This window comes from Panthera onca, chromosome A3 (assembly GCF_046562875.1).
Source record: "Panthera onca isolate mPanOnc1 chromosome A3, mPanOnc1 haplotype 2, whole genome shotgun sequence".
Classification (NCBI taxonomy): Eukaryota; Metazoa; Chordata; class Mammalia; order Carnivora; family Felidae; genus Panthera; species Panthera onca.
Window position 1 is genome coordinate 29837726 of NC_138341.1, and position 27190 is coordinate 29864915.

Consider the following 27190-nt stretch of genomic DNA (forward strand, 5'->3'; position numbering starts at 1 on the left):
TGTGGAACTGAATGTTTCCTCGTGAATACACAGAAAGCAGGAAGCCAGCCCCCATGGGGCTCCACGGACAGCGCGCGTCAGGGAAGCGGGACTCTGACAGCATCAGGGAGCTGCACCCCCTCGAGCACGCTCTCTGACCACGCTCTCGGGCTTCCCACGTGTGGGTCACTTTGAAAGTTACTTTGCCATCCTGGGCATCTGAGACAGGTGAGAGGGGCCAGAAGAAAAACGAAATTTCGACCATCCCTCACTGGAGCTGTAAATGTCGGTGTGAAGGATTATTTGATAATCCTTCTTGAGCAATACAGAAACTATCTTTTAGTAAAAATCCTAGGCTCAAATGCTTGAGCTAATGTGAGAGGTTTCCTTTTTGAAGTGAAAATTTCAAATTGTGAAAAGTAATATTAAGCACACTCATTAATGTAGATGTGTTTCCTGTGTTCATGATCCTCCCTAAGTCATTATACAAAACAGCCACACATCTGACTGCGGGTGTATTTACAGCCATGTAGAATTCTGTATAAATCACGTCTCGTGCCTCACTTGGTGGACAACTGAGTTGGCTGACTACACGATACACCTTAGAAGAACCTGAATTTCATTGAAAAGGAGGTAGGATATACTCTTATCAACCTGTTTGACCTAGAACTCTAATCAGAAAGATACCGAGATCAGCTTTCTTCCCCCTAAAATGACATCTTGTTTCTCAGACTTTTAGAATTACAGTAGCATATTCTGGTTTAGTTATATATTCTAGACATGCAGCTCATGAGGTCAATGCGATTTATTTAACAGCAGTGGAAAATGGAGCTCTAAAACATGTACTAAGAATGCATTTAGTCTGTTGCCCAATTTGAAAAGTGCTGTTTCCTAAAGTGAAATCCTATGTATTATCAGGACTAGAGACATGATGAACTTTCACTTCTCCCTTTTAAGCAACAGTCTTAGTGAATTAGTACAAGTGCCAGCTTTCAGGACCTTCACTTACACAGGGAATGAAAAAGCAGAGAATGAGGAAAATAAGGATAACCGAGCACCTGTTTCTCTCCACCTGAATTTCCAAAGGTGTGGCGGAGGCCATTCTGAATGACATTTGAGATCCCCTCCATGCTGAAGCGCTAAAGGCAGCAATATACGGCCCAGAGGAAAAGGACAGAGAAAGAAGTTCAAAGACTATTAGTAAGAACGCACCATGATGATTTATGTGCCCAAGAGGCAAGCAGTTAGAAAATGCCACTACTCGTTCACATAAAGCAAACAAAATCATGCTGTTTTTAAAATGTTTCTGCTCCCATTTCTTGCAAGTCAAATGCAAAAACTACTGCTTTTATGCTACCGTATTCATGAAGATTTTCCCTCACGTAGCTGATAAATAAATTGGCTCCAATGTAAATATCCTAAGTGGTACACATATTTGTTTTATGCAAAATTTACTACATAATTTTTAAGATACCTTTTGATATTGTTTACCTACATTTTATCAAAAGTCTGAAAACTTAATACTAACAGTATGCATATTTTCAGTCTAAGTTTGCATATTTCTACCACAAGTTTGGAGAAACATTAACATAACATTTGGCAAATGAGAATGCTGTTACTTGGAGAGCTGATTACTGCTTCCCACTCGCTCTTCAGGCCACCTGCCATTGCCTTGGTGCAGAAATTACAAACTGGAAGAGTACATACATATGCTTTCTGGAGAGCAGAGTGGATCCCATGCGCCAGCAGGCCCCTAACACTTCCGCAGAGACTTTCCCACTGCTCCTAGGAAACAATTCTAGCTTCTTTCCCCCGGCAACCTCCAAGACTTCCTAGAACCCACTGTACTATAAAGAGAATATTTTTTTCCCTAAACTACTTATCTTGATTTGTAACCAGTCTGCAATGTCATCAGACACAGGGAAAAGAGTCCAGTGGCACCTCTCTGGCTGCTGAGTCAAAGGCCTGAGATGGATTCTTACGCTGTGACTAATTAAGGAGGAAGGCATCCTGATTCATCAGCTGGGTCCTTCCTCTGGATTTTTACAGAGGAAAGTGGAAACAGTAAACACATTTGAGGAGTCAATATAACGAATATTTACCAGACCCCGAGGAATAGAAGAGGAAACCAAGGCAATGGTCTTTGCTTTCAAGAACATATGGTTTAGCCGAGAGGTTCTCAAAGCGTGGCCCAGGGATCCCCCAGGGGGTCCATGAAACACTTCTAGGGTCCATGAGCTGAGCATTACTTTCTCAGAAATACTAAGACATGATTTGCCTTCTTCACGTTCATTCTTTCATGACTTATAGTGAAATATCCCAAATGATAGGCTGAATGCGGAAGCAGATTTAAGAATCTCTCTTCGGTTAAGTGAGATATTATAACAAGATTGACAAAAATGCATAGCAATGCCATTTTTTCTCACTAAATTTTTAAAACTATAGTTATTTTTCATAAAAACATGCTAGTTGTGTAAGCATGAATGAATTTCTTATTGGTATTTTTAAACGAATTGGTAAATTTTGTGCATTTACCAATGTAGTAAATATCAATGTAATATCAAAATCTACATCAATCTACTAAATAATCTAGTAAATATCAATATAGCCTATATAAACAAAAAGCTCTTTGAGGTCTTCAAAGAATTTTAAGAGTATAAAGAAGCCCTAACAACAAAAACCTGAGTAACACCAAGAGGTTTATTCTTTGAGGGAGTGAAGTGCCTCTTTATCCGTCATGTACTCAATGGTACTACTGAAAACTGAGTACCAAATTTTACCATCTCTGACGAACATGCACAACTACCCTCTCCTCCTGAATGGTCCTTCCCCACCCGGTCCTTCCCAGATCGGAGGCCATTTTGTTCTGGCAAGAATCAAACATCTGGTCCAGACACCCTGATGGAACACAGTTCACTCTGCTGACAGCATAACTATTACCCTTGATGGAGCAGGCTAGTTTTAAAAGAAAACCTACAAAGAACTACTTTGTAGATTTTTGTATTTGTAGATTTTTCACATGCTCTCATGTGATTTGTTCACATTTTTAAGCAGATTCTCAAAAGAGATGAACTTCTTAGGCTCCAGAGTCCGGAGCCATTTTTTTTTTAATTCTGTCAGATGTATTTTCTCTCAAAGGCAACAAAGAGGAAAATACTTTTCTATTCTAAATTAAATTTTTAAATTTAAATAAATAAATAGCATTTATTCTAAAATACTATTTTAGAAAATAATTTTCTATATACCCTGACTCCATTATCTATATCTCAATATAGATTCAGAAATTATCAAGCAAGGTGAATAGTTTTAGCATCCATGCATCAAGAAACTAAGGTATATTTTATATTTGAACAGCATATTCTAAAAACACTAGCTTTACTTCCTCAGTTGGAAACCTAATGGCTGTCACTGCAAAAATTAAAAAAAAAAAAAGAAAAGATTGATGTACATTCTTAAATTCCCAAGTTACATATGTAATTCAGGTTTCCTTACTAAGTGTGCCGTTGTGGGCTTTGCTGAGCCATTTTAACTACTGGTAGCCTGACGGCTTCTGAAAGATAGCTTTCATGCAACCAGAATTCAGGCCTGGGAGAAATAAGTGGAAGCGTAATCATGTGAAACCACAGTAACCAGGAAAACCACAAAACTAACGGCTGATCCCAGCAAAACAAATACAGGGACTCTCCCTAGAACCCGTGCTCCTGGGCTGATGGAAGCTGTGGCCAGTCGCCACCGCACCCTAAACAGGGAAGCAGTGTGGCAGCTGGTAAGGTTTTCTACTGCCTCCCGTTCTGCTGGGAAAATGACAGAACAGGAAAATCAAAAGGTTCACAGGAAATACAAAGAAAGCAGCTAAAAGATATATCTGAGAACATTCCTCCACCACTGCTCTGGCTGCCATCAATTCTCACCCCGCCACCGAACCCTCGGAATCACACAGCAGCCATCTCCTCCCCATGCTGCATTTTCAAACTCTTCCTCCTACCAGCTTATTCTCAGGGGCAACTTTAAGTTCTCCAACCCTCGGGCTCGCTTCAGCGGCACATGTACTAAATTCTCCCTCAACCTATTTGCTTCCCCCAGGGTTTCCTCAAACAGCTCTCCCCAGGTTACTTCTCTGATCCTGAGGTCCACGGACACTTTTCAGATCCCTGTGAGACAGACGGGGAGCTCTCCACCCTGCACCCCTTCCCCTGGATTCCTACATACCATCCTCTCCCTGAGCTCCCCCTGCCCCTCTGGTGGCTCCTTTGGAGAGGTGCCTCTTTCTCTGCTCGGCTCTCATATGCCCCGTGTCCCCTGGGATTCTGTCCCTATTGTTTTTCTCGTGCACACTCTCCAAATGTTCCCATTCCACCGTTTTAGACTTCTGCTTCCACAAATGTACACACAGCTCCACTTTCCTGAGGTCAGGAAAGGGCTGAGGACAGCGCCTGGCACCGAGGAAGGGGTTCAGTAAACATTAGCCAGTTTTATACTACAACTTCCTTCCTGAGCGTCACTTGTGTGTTCAGCGGCCTCCTGGACATCTCTACCTGAATACTGCTAAAACCCATTACATCCAAACTGAACTCCTCTTCCTCTCTCCTACCAAAAGTAAAAAAAAAAAAAAAAAAAAAGAAAAGAAAAGAAACACACACACACACACACACACACACACACACACACACACCACTCTTTAAGTCCTGTTCCTTTTTCGGCATTCTGTATCTTTCTCATTCATTTGTCCATCCTTTCAAAAAACATGGTGAGCCAGACACTGCAGGTATTAATGACTCAAAATGAACACATCCACCAAATCCCCTCCTCCGTTCAAGACCTGATATTCCAGTAGAAAAGGGGCACAAAAAGTAAAACAAGTAAATGAACTAGATCATTGCTGATAATGTGTGTCCAGCTGATAGCTACAACACGGCAATTAAAAACTGGCTGCCTATTTTATATCGGGAGGTCAAATAAAAGCTGAGGAGGTGACATCTGAGCTGAAACATGAATTATACACCCTCCCAGATGAGCCACAAAGGACAATGGACAAAAGAGTTCCTCTCTGAGAACAGAACCAAAAGCAGCCCAACTGGCCGACCAAAGAGTTGGCTCTGTAGCCAGTGCGCAGGGGTCCTGTTATGCTTCTCCAACAGAATGTGAAATAGTAGCTACTGAGCATTTCTCTCCCCACCTTCGCATAAGTTTTTATCGCAGCGGCCCTGTTCTCACTCCATCTTTGTGGGTGGATGTGCTAACACGGCAGGTTCACCTCTGCATCACAGGGGTTACATCCAGCGCCAACAGGAAGGGCAGGCGTTCCCCAAAGATGCCAGGCTTGAAGCCCGATGCGGTTGCTGTTGACAGACCTGTACATCTCCCTTTGGGGAAGGGGTACATGTGTTCTAGCTACGCTTGCCCAAGTCAGGGATCAGTGACCCGGCGCTTGATCCTCTCTTCCCTGGTACCCAATCGATAGATTCAACCTCTCTTGTATCTCTGAAATTCAACCATTTTCCCACCCCCACTATAACTTCTAGGCTCATTTCCTACCTGAATGAGTGCAAGAGCCTCTGAGTCAATTTCTTATCTCTAGTTGCTCCCTTCCAATTAGTTCTCCTTGAAACACTGAAGTTGCCCTTCCAAAAGACAAATCTGAACATGTGATGATCCACTTAAAACCTCTTTTTGGTTTCCTACAGCCTTTACATAAAGACCCAAATGCCTTAGCATGACATACAAGGCTACCACTTCCAGGCTCTCCTTTGCTACCTCCTCACCCTCTTCTTGAGGTCCGTTCCTTCTCTCTCTCCCTCTCTCTCCCCCTCTCTCTCTCTCTCCCTCTCTCCCTCTCTCTTCCCTCTCTCTCTCTTGCTTTCAGCATTCTCTCTCAACGTCTAGCCATAACGAACAACCTGCAGGGCCCCAGATGGCCCTGTCACCTCTAGATGTCTGCCCACACCACTCCCTCTGCTTACCTTTCCTGTCCTTTCTTCTTGTCCTCCAGATTCAACTCAGCCTTCCCAGACACCCAAACCAACCCAGGGGCACTAGTAATGTATCCACACCTGTATCATGAGACAGTGCCAGGCACTAAACACATCAAGAACATGGTAGCTGTTTTGGATAGAGCAATGATCACTCTATACCTAGGTTTCTCAACCTTGACAGTACTGACATTTGGAGTCAGGTAGTTGTTGGTTGGGCGGGGTGGGGGGGCGGGGGGCAGTCCGATGCTCTGTGGGATGTTGAACAGCATCACTGGCCTCTACTCAGAATGCTAGTAGCACTGCCCCCACCCCATCCAGTGTGACAAGGAAAAATGTTTTCAGACGCTGCCTAATGCCTTACAGGGAGGCAAAATTGGCCTGGTTGAGAATCACTGCATAACGTGCACTGCATGGTTTGTGAGCTGGATCCCCAGCCCACAGGCAGCATGCCCCTGGACGCTGGGATTGACTCTGCATCCTAAACACTCATGCCTGACACACAATTAGAGACCAATGTATGTTTGTCTCACAGTAGTAAAAGAGTAGATATTCAAGATATGTTTTAAGGTGGGGGTGAAGCACAAGATATAAAGAAAGAGCAGAAAAAGAAAAAATAAAGTTTGGGTTAATTTTTAATAAATTCAACTAAGTTCTCAAAATTATCGAGGGCAGAAATAACCTCAGATACTTCTTTTGTATGCCAACAAAGCACAAACGCATCCTCATCACGCAGGAGGCACTTCATCGATGGTCACTGGCATAAATTACAGAATTCTTTAGCAATGATTACCTATGCCAGTGACGTACTTCCGACATGGGGATGAAACTAGGAATCACACCTTAATCAAAAGTATTTGAAATGAGAAAAATTTTCAAGAGTCAACTTGGATCGAAAAGTGCTGGACTAGAAAGCAGAGATGGGTATTCTCTCCCAGGCTTCCCACTAACGTCTGACGTGAGGGCGGTCCCTGAACTCACTGAGGTCTGTTTCCTCACCAGTAAAATAGGTGATGAAATGATGTCATTTTTAAAGCACTCTTATCCGTAAATTGTATGAACCTATGAATTATCTCAACCAAGTTGCCACATGGTTTCTTTAAGAGGGCACACAAAAATCAAAAACACACATACACAACAGCACAGGACTGACAGGTCACATAAGGTTATAAGTGCTCTAGAATGGCAGAACTGCACACCCAGATGATACATTCAGAGTTATCTACTGCAGTGGCATTTATAGATGTGTGCTAAGCCAGAGTTTAATACTTCTAAGACCACAGCCCAAGAAGCTTAGAGCCTGTGACAACCACATCATGAGGAGACAAATTTTTTCTCTTGACTTTTTGCAGGAGAAAAAAAATTTTTTAAAAGAGCTAAGAGGCAAAAATAATCTGAAGGTGAACAGAAGAAAGATGACGTGACAAGATAGAAAGTTTTCTGCCAAAGAAGTCAACAACGGAGCCCTGAAAAAGTCCACTGAAGAACCTGGTCTAGGAAGTCAACGTGAGATTAATAAAGTAAGATAAATAATCTTGTTGACAAGGTTTGTAAAACAATGGGGTGACTAAGAAATACAAAGCCCCTAGGATAACAAAAGAGCAGCCAGGAGAAGATCAGTGAACTAGAAGGATCAAGGAACAGAAAGAGCAGGCAAGGGGACAAGGAAGAAACAGGAAACGAGCTCCACAGAGCACACGATAGATGGTTTTACAATTGCCCTATAAATTCCAAACAATACACTCTTCTGGAAGGCAAAATGAATTTTAAAAAGATAAAACCTCAGAGACAGATTAAATTTACTTTTTTAGTAAACATCACCTCATTTAGAAGCACTACATGTATGACCTTGAGAGCAGACATGGTGTGATTAGGTGCTTCTGGTACTAAACTGGGCCAGGGGGAAGATTTTGTTGACGCTGAAATTTTATTGGGGGTGGGGGGAGGAAGAAGAGAAGGAGAGAAGCATTTCTTTGTTGAACATTTCTCATGGCAAAAGTACTACTGACATGTCAAAGCACTTTCTGAAGCCTCAAGGTTAGGAATGCTCAATGACATAAAGGACATTAAAGATGTCTTACTTTTGTTTAATTGAAATAAACAACTGCAATATTAAGTTATGTCAGAAAGCTCAATCCTATTTCCACTTTATCTACCATTTCCAAATTTGAAGGATCCAAATGTTCAAATTCAAAGTGAAGAGCTAGGGAAGATGCTGGGAGTCTCAAGTTATTTTGCAATCTATCCATCTGTTTCCACCGTATTTTTTACAAAGGAGTTAATAGCTCTGTAAAATGCGCTTCTCAGAATGGAATTTTTTATATGAGCCCATTTATAAGCAGGAAAATGATTAAGCATTACAGTATTTACTTTATTGTTTCCCTCACTGCTGACAAAGTGCCAAAGTAACCTAGTAAGGACGGGGGAAGAAGTTTACTCAATACGGGGCTCCACTCACATGATTTACAATGAGAACACTCACAACTGCCTCATGACCATTTCCTTCCCTGGCATGAGTATGTATTAAGTCTCAAAATCAGTCATTCTCTGGAATCTTTTCCCATACAAAACCAGGAGCAACAAAGTATAAACAAGATATAGGAGATTAAAAACAAAAATTATAAAAATCTGAAAGAAGAAAGGAGCCAAGATTCCCAAGCCCGCAGACAGCATGTCTGTACAGCTCAGAAGCAGGAACACAGGGCCAAGGGTCCCTTGCACGCGTCTCTGCATAACTGCACATCATCGCGCCAGGGCACACGGGTTCTGTGAGCAAAAGAAATATGAACAAAATCTATAGGGTCGTTGTGAGGAGTCCATGGGAATCACTTAGCAAAGCATTCAGCAAATACAGATATCCAAAAATATTCAAAACATTCCTCTAAAAAGGCTAGAATAACATTTGGGACACAGCTCCCAAAAAGAAGTAACCACACCTTTCTACTTTTCTCCAGAACAAGTAATGAGCAGTCTAAGTTCTCCTCATATAAATAAAATGGCCACTGTGAAATAAAACACTCCTGATTATAGTCTCTAGCTTAAAGGACTTAGGACAACACAAAGAAAACACACTACTGTCTATGACTAAATATACAAATCATCCAAAAAGCTTAAACAGAAAACAAGTTACACTTGCGGGTAACCCAAGATCTTTCTGAACAATAAAAAAGAGCTAGAAAACACTATGGAAACCAACAAACAACAAGAATCGGATACAGCGATGTGGTCTGTTAATCCTTCTCTGGAGTCCTAAATATATCAAATCATTCTCTTCACACATTCACCAGTTTAACTAATTTCACAGAAAGCAGGATCCAAGACAGGGAAGAGCGAAACTAACCAGGAGGCCAGGAAATTCAAACTAATTCCTGCTATCAGACTTTTCTCTAAGCCTCATCTGACACCCACTGGCACAGATCTCTAACTAGCAGGAAATCTTTAAAAATCCCAAATTCGAAGCTCAGTGTCAGAAAAAAAGGTTAGAAAAAGCAATTAAGAAATGCTTTTCATCTATTTCGGACTCATATCCTAACTTATGCTCTGACTTCATTAATATTCTTTTTACTCAGGAGGTTCAAAAGGAGGTGAAATTCAAACATAATTATTGTTCCTTATAAATCACATCATTTGCAAAGTTTAAATGACAAAATTTTCAAATATTAACTTCTAGAACAATAGTTTTAATTTCACATTCTTAAAATAATCAAAACACAAAACATAAGAAAAACAAAATTCATGGGAATGCAAGCTGGTGCAGCCACTCTGGAAAACAGTATGGAGGTTCCTCAAAAAACTAAAAATAGAACTACCCTATGACCCAGCAATTGCGCTATTACGCATTCATCCAAAGGATACAGGTATGCTGTTTCGAAGGGACACATGCACCCCCATGTTTATAGCAGAACTATCAACAATAGCCAAAGCATGGAAAGAGCCCAAATGTCCATCGATGGATGAATGGACAAAGAAGATGTGGTATATATATATATGTGTGTGTGTGTGTGTGTGTGTGTGTGTGTGTATGTATACATACACACACACACACACACACACACACACATACACAATGGAGTATTTTTTGGCAATTAAAAAGAATGAAATCTTGCCATTTGCAACTACATGCATGGAACTGGAGGGTATTATGCTAAGTGAAATTAGTCAGAGAAAGACAAAAATCATATGACTTCATTCATATGAGGACTTTAAGAGACAAAACAGATGAACATAAGGGAAGGGAAACAAAAATAATATAAAAACAGGGAGGGGGACAAAACAGAAGAGACTCATAAATATGGAGAACAAACTGAGGGTTACAGGAGGGGTTGTGGGAGAGGAGATGAGCTAAAGGGGTAAGGGGCACTAAGGAATCTACTCCTGAAATCATTGTTGCACTAGATGCTAACTAATTTGGATGTAAATTTAAAAAAATAAAAAATAAAGTCTCAAAAAAAAAAAAGAAAAACAGAATTGAAAGCAATAGTTACATGCAAAAAAAATTAGAAAGCACAGATATTCAAATAATTAAGGTATTACCTAAGGTGTAAAAATTTAGTCTGCTTATGTTCACACTTCTTCAAATCAAATATTTTCTTTAATTTTTTTTTTGAGAGAGAGTAAGCGTGCAAGCAGGGGAGAGGGGCAGAGGGAAAGAGAGAATCCCAAGCAGACTCCATGCCCAGCGCAGAGCCTGACACAGGGCTCGATGCCACAACCCCAGGATAATGACCTGAGCAGAAATCAAGAGTTGTAGACTCAACTGACTGAGCCACCCAGGTGCCCCTCAAATCAAATAGTTTTCATGTGAATTACAAAGCAGTTATAAATGCAAATTATACTGAAAAACTTTCTGTAGAGAAAAAGCAGATCCAAGTAAATTAGAAAATATGAACTAAACCAAAGCAAATAAATATTTGAAAATGTCTTGAATATTACACTATTATTTTGGAATTTCACTCTCAGAACAGAAAGGTATGGTATGAAGATTTTCTAAGTTAGGAGTTAAATGGAACAGTATCAATTTAATTTTTTCTATTTGAAGATCTTTTTAAATTTTTAAGTAATTTAATATTAATATGGTAATTAAGTGTTGGCAAAAATTTTCAAAGCTACTGAAGCTAGGGTAAAATAATTAACCCTGCTAATTTTATACATTATTTCCTGATACTTACGAATACCCTAAGTATATAATAAGGTAAATAACTAGTAGTGCAATTGCGGGGTCATAGGGTAGCTCTATCTTTAACCTTCTGAGAAACCTCCACACTGTTTTCAGAGTGGCTGCATCAGTTTGCACTCCTACCAACAGTGTGGGAGGGTTCCCCTTTCTCTGAATCCACATCAACATCTATTGTTTCCTGCGTTGTTAATGTTAGCCATTCTGACAGGTATCTCATTGTGGTTTTGATTTGTATCTCCCTGATGATGAGTGATGCTGAGCATTTTTTCATGTGTCTGTCAGCCATTTGTATGTCTTCTTGGGGGAAATATCTGTTCATATATTCTGCCCATTTCTTAACTGGAATATTAATTTTTTGGGTGTCGAATTAACTGCACTACTAGGTATTTACCCAAAGGATATAAAAATACTGATTCAAAGGGGCACATGCACCCCAATGTTTATAGCAGCACTGTCAACAATAGCCAAATCATGGAAAGAGGCCAAATGTCCACTGACTGATGAATGAATAAAGAAAATGTGGTGTGTATATATACATACACAATGGAATATTACTCAGCGATCAAAAAGAATGAAATCTTGCCATTTGCAATGACATAGACAGAACTAGAGTGTATTACGCTAAGCAAGATAAGTCAATCAGAGAAAGACAAATACCATATGATTTCACTCATATGTGGAATTTCAGAAACAAAACAGATGAACATAGGGGAAGGGAAGGAAAAGTAAAATAAGATAAAAACAGAGAGGGAAGGCAAACCATAAGAGACTTTTTTTTAAGTTTATTTATTTTGAGAGAGAGAGAGAGAGAGAGAGAGAGGGCATGACCACAGGCAGGAGGGTCAGAGAGAGACAGAGAGAGAGAATCCCAAGCAGGCTCTGCACTGTCAGCACAGAGACTGATGCAGGCCTCAGTCTCACAAACGGTCAGATCATGACCTGAGCCTAAATCAAGAGCTGGATGCTTAACTGACTGAGTCACCCAGGATCCCCAAGAGACTCTTAACTATAGAGAACAAACTAACAGTTGGTGGATAGGAGGTTGGTAGGGGAATGGACTAAATGGGTGATGGGCATTAAGGAAGGCACTTGTGATGAGCATTGGGTGTTATATGTAAGTGATGAATCACTAAATTCTCCTGAAACTAATACTACACTATATGTTAACTAACTGGAATTAAACAAAATCTTGGAAGAAAAAACAAAGAATACAATTTCCTGGCATATCAAGGCTTTATGTGAATTTCTGTTATATTAACAAACAATTAGCAAACCTCTCCAAGGCATAAGGAGTCAAGAATAGACTCCTGATTTTTACTAAGTTAACTGCTGTGTCATGAAAGCTCACTATTACCAGTCACCAAAAGACAGTTGCAAAAAATCAATAGTAGATAATGATTAACAAAAACTGGTAGCGACATACATTTGTCTAGGCAAAACTATTTCTCATAAAATAAATGTGTTCTACATCTAAACTAATTAATAATTCTTAGGTGTGCAGTATTAAAACAATAAATAATACACATCCAAGTTTCTCTCCATCCTACACTGACCTTCCATTTTATGGCCCTAATGCTAATTTTTTAGGAATACTTATTATAATAGGGAAAAATACAAAAGACTATAAGAAACTATCAAAAATTATATGCTAACAAACTGGACAACTTAGAAGAGATGGATAAATCCCTAAAAACATACAATCTTCCAAAACTAAATCAGGAAGGAATAGAAAATGTGAACAGGCTGATTACTAATAACAAAACTTAATCAGTAATCAGAAACTCTCAACAAACAAAAAGTCCAGAACCAGATGGATTCACAGGTGAATCTTACCAAACATTTAGAGTTGATACCTATCCTCTTCAAACTATTAAAAAAAAAAAAAAAAAAAAAGAGAGGAGGGAAAGCTTCCAAATTCATTCTATGAGCCAGCATTACCCCAAAACCAAAGACACTCCAAAAAAAAGAAAACTACAAGCCAATATTCCTAATGAGCATTTATGCAAAAATCCCCAACATAATATTAGCAAACCAAATTCCACAATACATTAAAAGAATCACTCACCTTAATTAAGTGGGATTCATTGCAGGGATGCAAGGATGGTTCAATATTCACAAATCAATCAAAGTGATGTATCACATTAACAACATGAAAGATAAAAACCATATGATCATCTCAACAGATGCAGGAAAAAGCATCTGACAAAACTCAACAGGTGTTTATGATAAAAACTCTCAATAGAGTGGGTTTAAGAAGGAATGTACCTCAACCTAATAAAGGCCATAGATGACAAACCCACAGCTAACATAATACTCTTAAGGAAAAGCTTTAGGAACATGACAAGGTCCTCTTTTGCCACTTTTATTCAACACAATACTGGAAACGCTAGCCACAGCAATCAGACAAGACATAAAAGGCATCCAAATAGGTAAGGAAGAAGTTAAACTCTATTTGCAAATGCATGTTAGTATATCTACAAAACTCTTAAGACTACCAGAATACTAGAATAATGGGTTCGGTAAAGTTTCAGGATATAAAATTAATACACAGAAATCTGTTGTATTTTTGTACACTAATACAAAGTAGCAGAAGAGAAATAAAGAAAACAATTCAATTTTCAACTGCATCAAAAAGAATAGATTACCTAGGAATAAATTTAACCAAGGAGATGAAAGACCTGTACTCTGAGAACTTACATAAAACACTGACGAAAGAAATTAAAGACAACACAAACAAACAGAAAGATATACCATGAGAAAGATGTTCATGGATTGGATGAATCAATACTGTTAAAATGTCCACAATACCCAAAGCAATCTACAGATTCAGCACAATCCCTATCCAAATACCAGTAATATTTTTTACAGAACTAGAACAAATAATCCTAAAATGTGTATGGAACCACAAAAGACCTGAATAGTCAAAGCAATCTTGAAAAAGAACAAAGCTGGAGGTATCACAATCCCGTATATCAAGATATACTACAAAACTAATAATCAAATAGTATGGTACTGGCACAAAAATGGTTATACAGATCAACAGAACTAGTTAGAAAGCCCAGAAATAGGGGCACCTGGGTGGCTCAGTCAGTTAAGCATCTGACTTCAGCTCAGGTCATGATCTTGTGGGTTTGTGAGTTCAAGCCCTGTGTCGGGCTCTGTGCTGACAGCTCAGAGCCTGGAGCCCACTTTGGATTCTGTGTCTCCCTCTCTCTCTGCCCCTCCCCCGCTCACACTCTCTGTCTCAAACATACACAAAAAAAAAAAAATTTTAATGGGCAGAGGACCTAAGTAGACACTTTTCCAAAGAAGACATATAGAAGGCCAACAGAAACATGAAAAGATGCTCAAACATCACTAACCATCAAGAAAATACAAATCAAAACCATAATGAGATATCACCTCATGCCTGTCAGAATGGCTGGTATCAAAAAAGTCAAGAAATAAGTGTTGGCGAGAATGTGGAGGAAAGAGAACCCTCATGCACTGTTAATGGGAATGTAAATTGGTGCAACCACCGTGAAAAAAAATATGGAGACTCCTTAAAAAATTAAAAATAGTAATACCATATGATCCACTACTGACTGGATCCCAAGGGAAACAAAAACACCAATTCGTAAAGATATATGCACCACCTATATTTACTGCAGAATTATTTACAATAGTCAAGATATGTCCATCAATACACACGCGATGGAATATTACTCAGTCATAAAAAAAAAAAATGAGTTCTTACCCTTTGCAACAGCATGGATGGCCCTAGAGGGTATTATGCTACATGAGTAAGTCCTACAAATACCATATTATTTCACTTCTATATGGAATCTAAAAAATAAATGAACAATAAGCAAACACCAGAAACAGACCCATAAATACAGAGAACAAATTGGTAGTTGCCAGGGGAATGGGGGTGCAAATGGGTGAAGGTGAGTGGGAGGTACAGGTCTCCAGTTATGGAATGAATAAGTTACGGGGATGAAAGGTACATCATAGGGAATATAATCAGTGTTCTTGTAATAGCATTGTATGGTGACAGATGGGAGCTACACTTGTGATGAGCATAGCATAATGTACAGAGTTGCCAAATCACTATGCTATACACCTGCCACTAATGTAACCTTGTGTCAACTATACTTTAAAAAAGAAACAAGAAATTTGCAGAGAAATGCTATCAAATATAACCAACAAATTACTGCCAAAAATATATTAATATTTACATTCACATATATAGGGTAGACTTTATCTTCTCAAGTACCACTACTTAGAAAAAGTGGGGGAAGGGAATCAGTCCTTTTTCCATTTCTCTTCTATCTTCTTTAAACTACTATTTATTGCTGTCTATAAATACAATGTACCCAGAGGACTGCCAACATTTTTAAGTTTTTCATTTGGCCCCAAATCTAGAGGACAACTGGTCTACCCGCTGGCTCTCTTCACTTAGCCACTGGGAATCTGACACAAAGGTCTATTGCTAGGCAGGTTGCCTTAGGCATGTGGCTTGGAGATGGACTGGTCAAGGCATCACCACATGTAGGCACAACTCAGGCTGCTGGATGGGGCTCTGAGGAAAGGAGTAACTCAACACACACAGATAAAATAAGGTTACATTTTATAATAAATTTTAGTCACAGTATAGTGATCTTTTTATACAAACTCACTTAAATGGAGTTTGCATCTTTTTTTCTTCAAATTTTTAATTTTACTAAATTTTAGTCTAAATCAGGAGTTGGCCAACTTTTCCTATAAATGGCCAGAGAGTTAATATTTTAAGTTTACAGTCCACACAGTCTCTGTCACAACTATCCTGTTCTGTCCTTGTAACACCAAAGCAGCCATAGACCATATGGAAATGAATGGACATGGCTGCATTCCAATAAAACTTTATTTATAAAACAGGTAGAGGGCCAATCTGGCCTTCCGGCAGTAGTTTGCCTTGTCAATCCTCAGTCTATATCATCTTAGCAAATGTGAAATTTAAAAATTCCAAATTAGAGGGGCGCCTGGGTGGCTCAGTCGGTTAAGCATCCGACTTCGGCTCAGGTCACGATCTCACGGTCCGTGAGTTCGAGCCCCGCGTCGGGCTCTGGGCTGATGGCTCAGAGCCTGGAGCCTGCTTCCGATTCTGTGTCTCCCTCTCTCTCTGACCCTCCCCCGTTCATGCTCTGTCTCAAAAATAAATAAACGTAAAATAAAAAAATAAAATAAAAATTCCAAATTAGAAAGAAGGAAAAAGGGAAGAAAAAAAGCTAGTTGTACCTTATTATAAACAAAAGCCCCAAATTCAAGTAGGTGTATCAGAACAGATCCTTCTAAGCTAAGAGCTAGCACAATTTGGAATAACTTCAGAACAATCTAATAGGAGCTATCTAAATGAAAATAAATTTCTCTTACCTTAAAGTCAGCTTTGGTGAAGATTAAATGAAAACTATTACTGGTGCATTTTTGCATGCAAAAGAGAAACAAAATAGATTTGACTATTCATCATAATCTGAGCTAAATGAGTCATAAATACAGAGCAATGCATCTGTGAAAGAAAGATATAAGAAAGAGTATCTATCATCCAAGCCCTAGCTGTCCCCCATCTTGAAGCAGTTATCTCCTCGACCCCCAAAAGCAATAGACCAGGGCAACATGATTCTTTTCACAACAGACTTACTGATTCCTAATACCCCACGAGTTTTCAAAATAAACTTCTTCGGGTTATACTGAAGCAATTATACATTTTTGCTGGTGCTAAGTCCAACACATGAGAACTCGCTCTCGAAAGTTCAATGTGATTATGGCAAACAGAAAACTATTCATTCCTATCTTCGCAACCCTAGACTTAGAATACATAACCTTACATGTGACTTTTAATTTAAAAACATTACTGGATTCTAAAGGAGGAAATATGGCCATTTCATCCATATGCTGAGGTATGATGCCAAGCGAGTACTCATTAATATCTTTACAACTTCAGGTAACTCTAGGTGACAACCACTGCTAAATTAAAACATACCTAGTGGGACGCCTGGGTGGCTCAGCCAGTTGAGTATCTGACTCTTGATTTCAGCTTGGTCATGATCTCACAGTTCATGAGTTCAAGCCCCACATCGGGCTCTGCACTGACAGTGTGGAGCCTGCTTGGGGTTCGCTCACTCTCCCTCTCTCTCGGTCTCTCTCTCCCACCCACTCTCTCTCTCAAAATAAATAAATACTTTTTAAAAATAAAATTTTAAAAATAAAACGTAACTGGTATACTTGGACTTGTTCTTGTACTCATGGGAACTGCCACTGAAATTCAATAATCTGTGACTCTATTCAATACAAACAGAAGATTGGCAAAAAAATTTAAAAGACCACCTGATAGAACAATAATTCAAATATGACAACTCCAAATCCTCTGGGATTGTATCTCCTTTATAGTGAAGTTTCAATTCAACAAACAGGCATTACGTGATGTGCAAAGTAGCAAAAATTAGGTGAGATGCTGAACAATGAAACAATGTGAATGAGCCTTTGGGAAGGCTGATGATGATAAATTATGATACTATGAGATTAAAAGTATGTGTACCTCATAAATATGAAAAACATCTCTTATATGACTTAATAGGCAACTCACAAGAGAATACAGAAGTCAACGGATCAAACCATTATTTGCCTTTCAGATCAACAAAAGATCGAAAGGCTAATAATATCCGTTGTCGGCTGGAAGTGTGGGGAAATGGTCGCTCACTCACACTATTACTAGGTTCATTTCTGTAGAACAATTTGAAAAGTTGGTCGTGGAAAACGCTCCAAAACTGTATATCCTTTGACTCAGAAATTCCACGGATATCAGTGAATGAGTAGACTGTTCCACTAACCAAAAGAAAAATATATAAGAACTACATTCAACCTTAGGAAAATGGTAACTTTAGTTTGATAAATGCCAGAGACAACTAGCTAGTAGGCAGTTGGACATATAATAACTAGCATTTACTCAGGACATATGCTAGTCTTAACACACATTATTTCATTGAGTCCTCCCAAAACTCAAAGGGAGATGTACTCAGTGACAGGAGGATTCAAACACAGCTCTTCCCCCAAAGTTCTTAATCAATAGGCTACTCAGCCTCCATGGGTTTGACGCCTGACAGAAAATTCCAAGGTAGAAATACAGATTTGCAAGTTTATCTTTCTTTCACACATTTATTCAGCAGAAAAATGAGTACTTAATGTTACACTTAAGGATATAAAAGAAGATAAAGTTACATTTCCTATCATTAGGGAACCTGACAGAGACAGACATGAAAACAAAAAAAACCTGCAGTCCTGTGTGACCGTGACAAAAGAAATAGTCACGAGGAATAATACTAAGCCCAAAAGGAGAGACTAGTCAATTCTGCATTGGAGGAAGAGTCACCGAGGAAGGCTCTAAGAAAGGAAGACAATGCTTGAAGGTCGACTTAAAAAAAAAAAAAAAGTCCTCCAAGTGGACTGGGGGAAACAGGAAAAGTGGGGCTCTCCAGAAAAGGAAAGAGCACGTATAAAAGCACCAAGGCCCAAAGAGCACAGTCAGTTCAAAGAAATGCACACAGGTTATCATAGTGATTAACAGACAGTACCCGTCAACCATTCCAATCTCCACTCCCACCGCTCTCTTTCTCCTGATGCTGAACAACAGGACATAGGAGATACAGTTTTCTGCTCGCTTAAGTCTTATTTCCTAAAGAGAAGTACCATCCTCTAACCTCCTCTCCAAACAGAGACCTGGAAAAGGACAGGACAACCGACCTTGCCCATCAGGAGGAGCAGTGACATAGTGACCACCCTACAGAAAACAGCTCTCCAGCAGCTTTGCTACCGACTGCCTTACCCAGCCTTTTATTGTCTTGGTGGCATTTATTACTACCAGAAATTACACTGTCTAGTCTTTCTTTCTTACACTCCTAGTCATTCATTTGCTGAATGAATGGATATTTCTTTGTCTTATCCAACATGCAGATTTTAAAAATTAAAACAAAGCAAGATAAGATTTCACTTGTATAAGATACTCAATACTTTATATTTAATAGTATTTCTAAGCCCCTCCCCAATTGTCTCCCCAAAACTGTCTAGTGCTCAATCTAAATAGCATCCCTCAGCCCCCAATTTTTTTTTTCCCTACAGAAAATGTATGAAACAAAATGTCTCCAAAATTAACACCTAAATAGTTTAACTCTGCTCTATTCCCACCCAGATATTTCACTGCAGTATCTTTGGACCAAAGTGAACAGCTAGCAAACACGGATAGAGGGTTATACCAACTACAAACTGATGTTTTGTTTCAGTGAAACATGTTTAAGGAAAAATGGAAGGAAGGCTACTCCATGCTTAAGGAAAGAAAACCACGTCCTGCTAATAAAACAAAAATATCTAAGGCAAAAAGAAAAAAGTGACCAATGTTGTTAGAAAGCAGGTAATACATGGTATCTGTAAGAAAGTCACCAATTTTTAGAAATTTGTGTCACTGATAAGTAACTCTTAGAGATCAGGCTCTGCCCAAACCACGTGTTCTATAAAGTGTCTAACAAGGTACTATCCTTTGCAATCTGTTTATCCAATTGGCCACTTCACTTTAAGGTTCTTTTGAGCCACCCACCACTATTTTCAGAATCATAGGTTTCAGGCTCCTTGAGTCACAGATGGGATGGTCTTTCTCCAGCTTAGAGGGAACCAGTACCACGAGCTCAGCAAGGCCATCAGTAACCTGATTAAAGGTTTTGTTACAAATAGTAGATCAGGACTCGAGAAGCAACTTCGCAGGTCCACATACTGTGAAAAAACGGACTTTTACTATGAATCTATTTCATGACTCATAAAGGTTCGAGTAAGAGCTAAATCTTGCCTTGCCAAATCCATTTCTCAATATAAATGCCATGTACAATTACACAGTGAATCCACTCTAACCCTTTTTATATAGGAGTTACAAAAAGAAGCCTTTAAACCCCTCTAGGGACAAATTTATTTTCCTCAGCCAAGTGTTAACACCAATAAATGGAGGGTTTACATGTAATTCCTAAAAGCAGACAGACAGAAATTACCAACCACGCTATGACTTTTTAACTAAGCATTTCATTTAATCACACTTGTATAATAGGGCAAGTTAAAGGTGCAATTTTTTTAAAAATATGACATCCAAATTTTGCTCCAGAAATTTAAAGCACACTTTCCAGAATTGTATATTCAAACAAATGTTTTGAAGCTATGTCCTTTCTATACACAAGTGGACATCACACTAAGACCATGTATTTACTCACAGGCCCAAGCAGACAATGAATGGGCTAAACGGCGAGATCTCTTTGTTTGTATCAACTGCTCATTGGTGACCCAGCAACCCAGAACTGCATTCTCTTTCCTGGATTCCATGAGAGGCTGGTTAGTGAGAACTACTTCTCTGATATAAGTATTCTTTAGAAAAAAACAAATCAAGACTTAAAGGCAGAACTTACATTATTACAAACCATAATAGCTAGTTTGTGATAATTCGTGTTACCAGGTTATCAGTATCAAGAATGAAAAAGGGACATTCCTCTTAGAAAAATGGATCCCTCTGGACAACCATTATAGTCCAAAAAAACAAAACTGACATTTCTTCACACACAAATAATACGAAGGTGGCAACATATAAGGTCTCAAATGATCAAAAAAAAAAAAAAGAAATGGCCCTAAGACCAATAAAGAAATACATCTCATAAAATTAATGTTTATGATGGATTTTAATCACGTGAAATTAAGAGGACCACTTAAGAAAACTGAAAAAGCAGAAAACAAGAAATTTTACATGAAGAGTCAAAGATGCACATATTCTCAACTTTTTCGTCCCCAGTCAGAAATATTCTAATCTGCCAAACACTCAGGCAAATGGCTGATGTCACATAACTGCCTCCAATGCCTTCATGTCCCAACTTCACTGATAAATCAGGAGGAATCTGACTGCGAATCAGTCTGTGCTTTCAGGCTCAGCACAGTTCAGCAACCCTTACAGGCACCCCCTTTTAATTGTTTATTATACGACTCCTGCAAGATGAGCAAAAATAAGAAAATAATACCATTCATACGCCCACCAGCCAAACATAAATAATCACCGTTAATGCTTTGATACTTTTAAGACACCCTCCTTCTTTCTTCCTCCTCCTCCTTCCACTTACTTCTCCCCTGACCATACCCAGAAAACCACTGTGTCCTCACCCAGAGAACCCCTTTCTGAAACTGCTGAGCACAGTGGCATTCTCCACCAGAACCTGTGGGCGCCGCGGTGAGAAGCACTCGCATGCGTAGGCGCCGCCTGCCTGCCTGGGGCCTGGAGCTCTGGGACCACCACGCAAGCAGCTTCCAAGTGCTCAAGGACTCCTGCAAAACACCACTTACTGTGCCGGGCATATGACTTCTCTCGTTCTTCCCATTCTGAGAGCTGCCGTTCTTGAGTTTCTTTTTCTTTTTGGCTGTTTCTTTGTGCTCTTTCTGTTTGTTCTGCACTTCAATGAGAACAGAAATGAAGCTGTTTTTCACTTCCTTTTCGAACTCCAGTTCATCTCGCAGGGCCAGCTGCTGTACCAGCTCCTCGGAGTATTCCTTGATGGCAGTCTCAATTTCTTCCAGTAGCTCATTTAATTCAGATACCGAGAGCCTTTTTACTCCTGCGGCCAGAAGCAAAGCACAGCAGATACTAAGACAAAAATATTTCGGGAGACGAGCACAACAGGCGGTTTCATGCCAAAAGAGCAGACACCATACTCTAAGCAATGAAACTGTTCACAATCTTCTCATAATCCTCAAACTTCTGGTGGGCAGGACTGAGCAGAGGTAGGTAGCAAAGTTACTTCTCAAGAGGCTGAGAAGTGTAACAACATTCTTTACTTGTCTAACTCAATCATCCCACCAACAGCACTCCAGTCAAGACTAAAAAAAGCTTGAACAAGAAACAGAACAAACACAAAAGCTGAGGGAGAGTACCCAAACTACCTGCTGACAAGAAACTGCAAGCAACTTAGCAGGGTTCTAGCACACTTCAAAAGACAGAAGTCGATTTGAAACAATTAAACTAAATACATATTTAATCACATATGGCCCAATGTGTGAATTTTTTTGAAGATTGGGAAGAAAGAAGGAAGGCCTACTCCCTAAAACCCACTTCAGATTTTTCTCAGCACTTCTCCTCATGTGAGGCTATGATGTCACTAAAGTCCCAATACCCAGGACCTCAGAATGTGACTGTATTTGGAGATGGGGTCTTTACAAAGATAGTTAAGTTAAAATGAGGTTGTTAGGGTGGGCTCTAATCCAGTGTGAGTGGTGTCCTTATAAAATGACAAGATTAGGACAGAGATACATGCAAAGAGAAGACCACGGGAGGACAGAGAGAAGACATCTACAAGCCAAGGAGAGAGACCCCAGAAGAAACCAAACCTGCCAACACCTTCATCTTGAACCTCTAGCCTCCAGACCTCTGAGAGGATAAATTCCCGTTGTTTAAGCCCCTGGCATGTGGTACTTCATTACACAGCCCAAGCCGACTAGTACAGGATTCAAAGGTGAATGTGACAAAGTCCCTAAGCAATGATAAAGATATGCCCGAGTATTACTAGAGGGCTGAAGAAGGGTGCATAACTTAGCCTTTGGAGTGAAAGCTTTCTGGAGATGGTTTGAGATGCAAAGAGCATGGATTGAAGGAGGGTGTCTTACTCTCTTCATAACTGCTAGTACTGGACCTCTTAAGAGTCTGGATTTCCTGGGACAGCATCGACAGCCGATCTGACTGCGTGGGTGTCTCGTCATCTTCTGGGTCTGGAGATTCCTGCATCATTTCTTCAATTTCTTCAATAACCTTCCAAAATACACACACCACTGTTAATCAGATATACTTGGGAAAAACAATCTCTCTGCAACATGGCGCTCACGAGGCAACCGGAAAAGAAGGGCACTGAAATATCCACTAACCAACACTGTGCAGGAGTTGGTGTTCTGAATAATCACAATTTTGACTGTTAAGAGTGAACATGGTTTATCAAGGAAATAAAATTTACAATATGCTGAACACAAAATTAAACAGAGTAATATTTAATATGCCCATCATGATTCAGTAGATCTATCAGATCTTGAAGGTCTGAGAAATGGTGCAAAACACAGGTACAATTTACCTTACAAATGCTAGAACCAGATCATCGTTACAGTCAAAAGAAAGCAAATGACAGAAAACTCACCATATGACACATGCAAGTAATCAATCGAAAGCCATTTAATCAAACTGACATAAAATTTTTGAAATACAACAGTATAAAAAATAAAGCAAGAAATTACCTTTATAGCAGTAAAATTTTCCTTTAATGGCAGAAAAGGAATTTCATATATTAATTCCATGAAAGATTAAGAGATATTCAAAAATTACGTGACATGTAGAAGCTTAAAGGGAAAAAAAGAAGCTGCACAAAAACACGAAAATTTCAGAACCATCTTTCAAACAATGATCTACTGTCATGTGCAACGCTGCTCCAATCTTCCAACAGTACCTTGTCCTGCTCCACTTTTTAAAAGTTGAGGATACAGAAGTCAGTGAGAATGTAAAACCACAAAAATTACTCAACAGTTAGAAAAAATAGGTCTAAGAGTTAAAAAAAAAAAAAAAAAAAAGGAAAAAAGAAACTATTAAGAAAACATTCAGGATGAATCAGTAAGCTTAAGGGCAAAGAAAAGTAAATCTGAAGGAGGTGGGGATTATGGTAATTAGTAAGAAGATTTTCTCAAATAGGCATTATAAAACAGTACAATGAAATGCCAGAGGAGGCTGCAGAATCTGTTTCTCCAAGTCTCAGAAGCAGGAACAGCTTAGGGCATTCAGGCAGATAGATTACTGAGGAGACCGTGAACTCACAGGGTCACGTATTTCCCTGAGATATCATGATCAACCTCCCACAGCCCTCTAACCTATTATCTGGCATTTTAAGCACCACACTCTTCCCAGGCCTACAATAATCTAACCACAAATATGACTAAGGAGCATCAAAATGGCACATTTTAATGGACTCCTCCCATCCTTGCCATAACATATCTCTTTCCCGACCTCATCTTTCCAGCCTAAAAATGTAATGTGGTAGCATTCACAGTCAGAGCAGCCACGAGCATGTTATTTCAGGAAGGAGTTCTTACACCACATTTTGACAACACAACAGCAGTGGGAAGAGTATTCAGACAATGAGAAAGCTGATTCAAGCGGTTTACATGAACACAGCGTTGACATTATGAGAGCATGCCACAGGAATAAAGCTCACTTCTTTCTGGGTTCACAGTACACACTTCTAATAAGTACTAACGATTTTTACACAGGCTTTTAGAGGAACTGGGTAATTTCTACACAGATACATCAGAGTTGGCCATGTCTTGCCAACCCTAAAAAAAGTACCAAACTCACAATATTTTTTTATCATTTCAGGTTAAGCAATAACCCTCCCTTAGTAATAACTCGCTGCACTGATTTAACAAGGTCTATACTGGAAAACTGCCTATCTTGAAGAATCTTCCCAACTAGCATAATCCCATCTGCTTCGGATTACATATACTTTCTTCTTTTCTCAGTGGAGGAGTTAACTGATAAGCCTACATAAACAGAAAATGCAGGAAAAATCAGTAGATTCCAACAACCCATCACTTATTGCCACAGTTAGAAATCGTCCTTCAGCTCGAGGTTCTCTTTTCCTTTCCTCGATGAGTTTCTCCACAATACCTGGTCTGCAGTGAAGAGGGGCTCTTCATTAACGCAGGAGACGATGATTGAATGCATATCCAGCTGTTCTCTCAGCTCCTCATCGTCTGATGTATCAAAGAGCAAACTGTCACTTATCTAAAAGCAAAATAACCCACTGTTAAAAGCAGGACATTCTGATCACAACAAAGTCACAGTGTCTAGGTAAAGAGTCTTCCCTCGAAAGGGAGAAATGACTCCAATCACTGAGCGCTAGGCAGTGTACAAAGTGCTTTACGTATTCACCTCAAACACAAATGAGGGGAATGGAAAGGAAACATGAAATTGCCTGCATGAATGCTGCCTGCACCCCTACTGCCCAATACAGACACACACGTAGCTGCTTTTTCCATGGAGAAGAATGTTTTACACAGTATTTGTTAGGAAGTTGCAGGGAATGATAGAGACACCCAAAGGAGGCAACAGGCGGGTTTAGCAGCGAATGTTATTTAGTTAACAATCTAATAGTAAGAGTAGTAGATGTTAAAATTACACAGATGACATAAAGTTAACTACTTGCAAACTAACTTCTAATATTCGGGGTAAAAGATCAAGAATCACTCCCTGGCACTGTCCACGGGGGTCATACTTTGCCTTACAGTGGAACATCTCTCCTTCCAAAAATAAAATCTCTCTAGGTTCCAAGAAGATCTTTCAACCTAACTGTGCTGGAAGTTTCTGTTTGCTTCACTGCCATTTTCCACTCTGCTCTGGGCCTCAGGAGGCTAAAGTTTATGGCCTAAATCAAAGCACGCCCTTGACTTCAGGGCAGTCCCTCCTGCCTCCCTAGTTCCTCATACAGAAGCATCCGAAGTGTAAGGGTGAATCCAACCCACCCAGTAGGAAACCCGCAGTGAGAAGTGCAAGGAACCGCTGGTGGGCTGCCTTTCAGAACATCAGGCAGGGAGAGGAGCAACACCAGTGCTCCAGGGTCTTTCCCCCGACACACTGCAATTCCATGCTGCACCACAGTGATGACATGGCTCCCCATTCTATTCTTCCCGGACCATCGGCCTAGGAAAGGCCTGCACGTGGCCTTCAGCGTACCATTGTGAAATTTCAGACCGTGTATGAAAAAAAGAATCTAAAAGCTTCCAGAGAGAGGAAAAAAAAAAACACATTAAAAGGATCAAGAATCAAAAATGTCATTTGAACTCTCAACAGCAACCAAAGAAGCCAGAAAATGATCACTGTTATTTCCATGTTTCAATACATTCCACCCTAGAATCCTATCTCCAGCTAAACAAACAATTAGATGGGAGCTTGGAATAAAGACATTTTCAAGTATTCAAGTTCTCAAAGTATTTGACCTCATACACCCTTTCTCAGACAGCTACTGCAAAATATGCTGCATTAAAACCAGGAGGAAAGCCAGAAAGGAAGCAGACGTGGGATCTAACACAAGAAAGAGGTGAGGGCATTCTCGTAATGAAAGTGAAGTAAAGATCCCAGAATGTTGTCTGTGACACTCAACGAGAGAGTGACCAGGTCAGATGAGAATGGTTATTGCACAGGACGTTAAGAAAAGCACAAGAGGAAGAGAGACAGACACTAACAGATTATCTGGTGTATGTCACTTACTAAAGTGAGTTTCAGGGCTCTGTTGAAGCTGAATCTGTGAGCTAATGGTAACTTAAATAAAACACAAGGCAATTATTACCCTAAGAAAAAAAATTACAAGAGGAAATTTCTCATGATATACGGAAATGGGTCAATTGTGAACATTTAAACAGTCAATGTAAATGATTAAAATTAACTTAACCAAATATCTTAATATAACTATATTGGAAAGACAAGGGAAGGGAAAGTTTTGGTGATGGGGGTTGGAGAGAGGACTGAGAAAGACCTAAACCCTCATCCTCTGGATGTAAAGTAAATGGATAAAGTCTAAAGTTGGAAAGAAAAAAAAAAAGCAACTAAAATGGGAGAATGTTTGACTTCAAAATTATAGAAGTGGAGGTGACATGTGCCTCGGTAGTCGTAAGGATATACGGATGATGGAGAGGAGACCTAACAATTATCTCCACAGGTCCTTAAATTTTAACACTTCCCAAAATCAATCTTCATTATAATCTGAGGACCACAGATTTATTTTTCCCCTCACAAAGTTTTAATTTTGAAGTGACCCCTAAGGAAGATAGGATCATCTTCTTCCTGTTTCTACTCTTGAAGATGAAAAGGTGCATACAACAACATTCCCTGTCCCTGAAAAAATGCTCATGGCAGGAGGAGGAAGATGGCACAGGAGAGTTTCCTAAAGCAATGTGATTCCGAAGCCTTCTATCATCTAAGCATGTTCAAAACCGGCACTGGATTTAGAATCGTTTT

General features: G+C 39.6%; 1 protein-coding gene across 2 annotated transcripts in view; it reads right to left on the minus strand.

Moving 5' to 3' along the window:
* Window positions 1-27190, minus strand: part of FEZ2 (fasciculation and elongation protein zeta 2) — a 42938-nt gene that overhangs the window by 7270 nt on the left and 8478 nt on the right. The window contains exons 3-6 of one of the 2 annotated variants that reach the window (XM_060652452.3): window positions 24845-24961; window positions 22810-22951; window positions 21496-21764; window positions 1038-1118 (exon numbers count right to left, since the gene is read on the minus strand). In XM_060652452.3, the coding sequence (XP_060508435.2) occupies window positions 1038-1118; window positions 21496-21764; window positions 22810-22951; window positions 24845-24961 (609 nt within the window). The remainder of the gene's footprint in view (window positions 1-1037; window positions 1119-21495; window positions 21765-22809; window positions 22952-24844; window positions 24962-27190) is intronic. The other variant, XM_060652465.3, reaches the window with a different exon arrangement.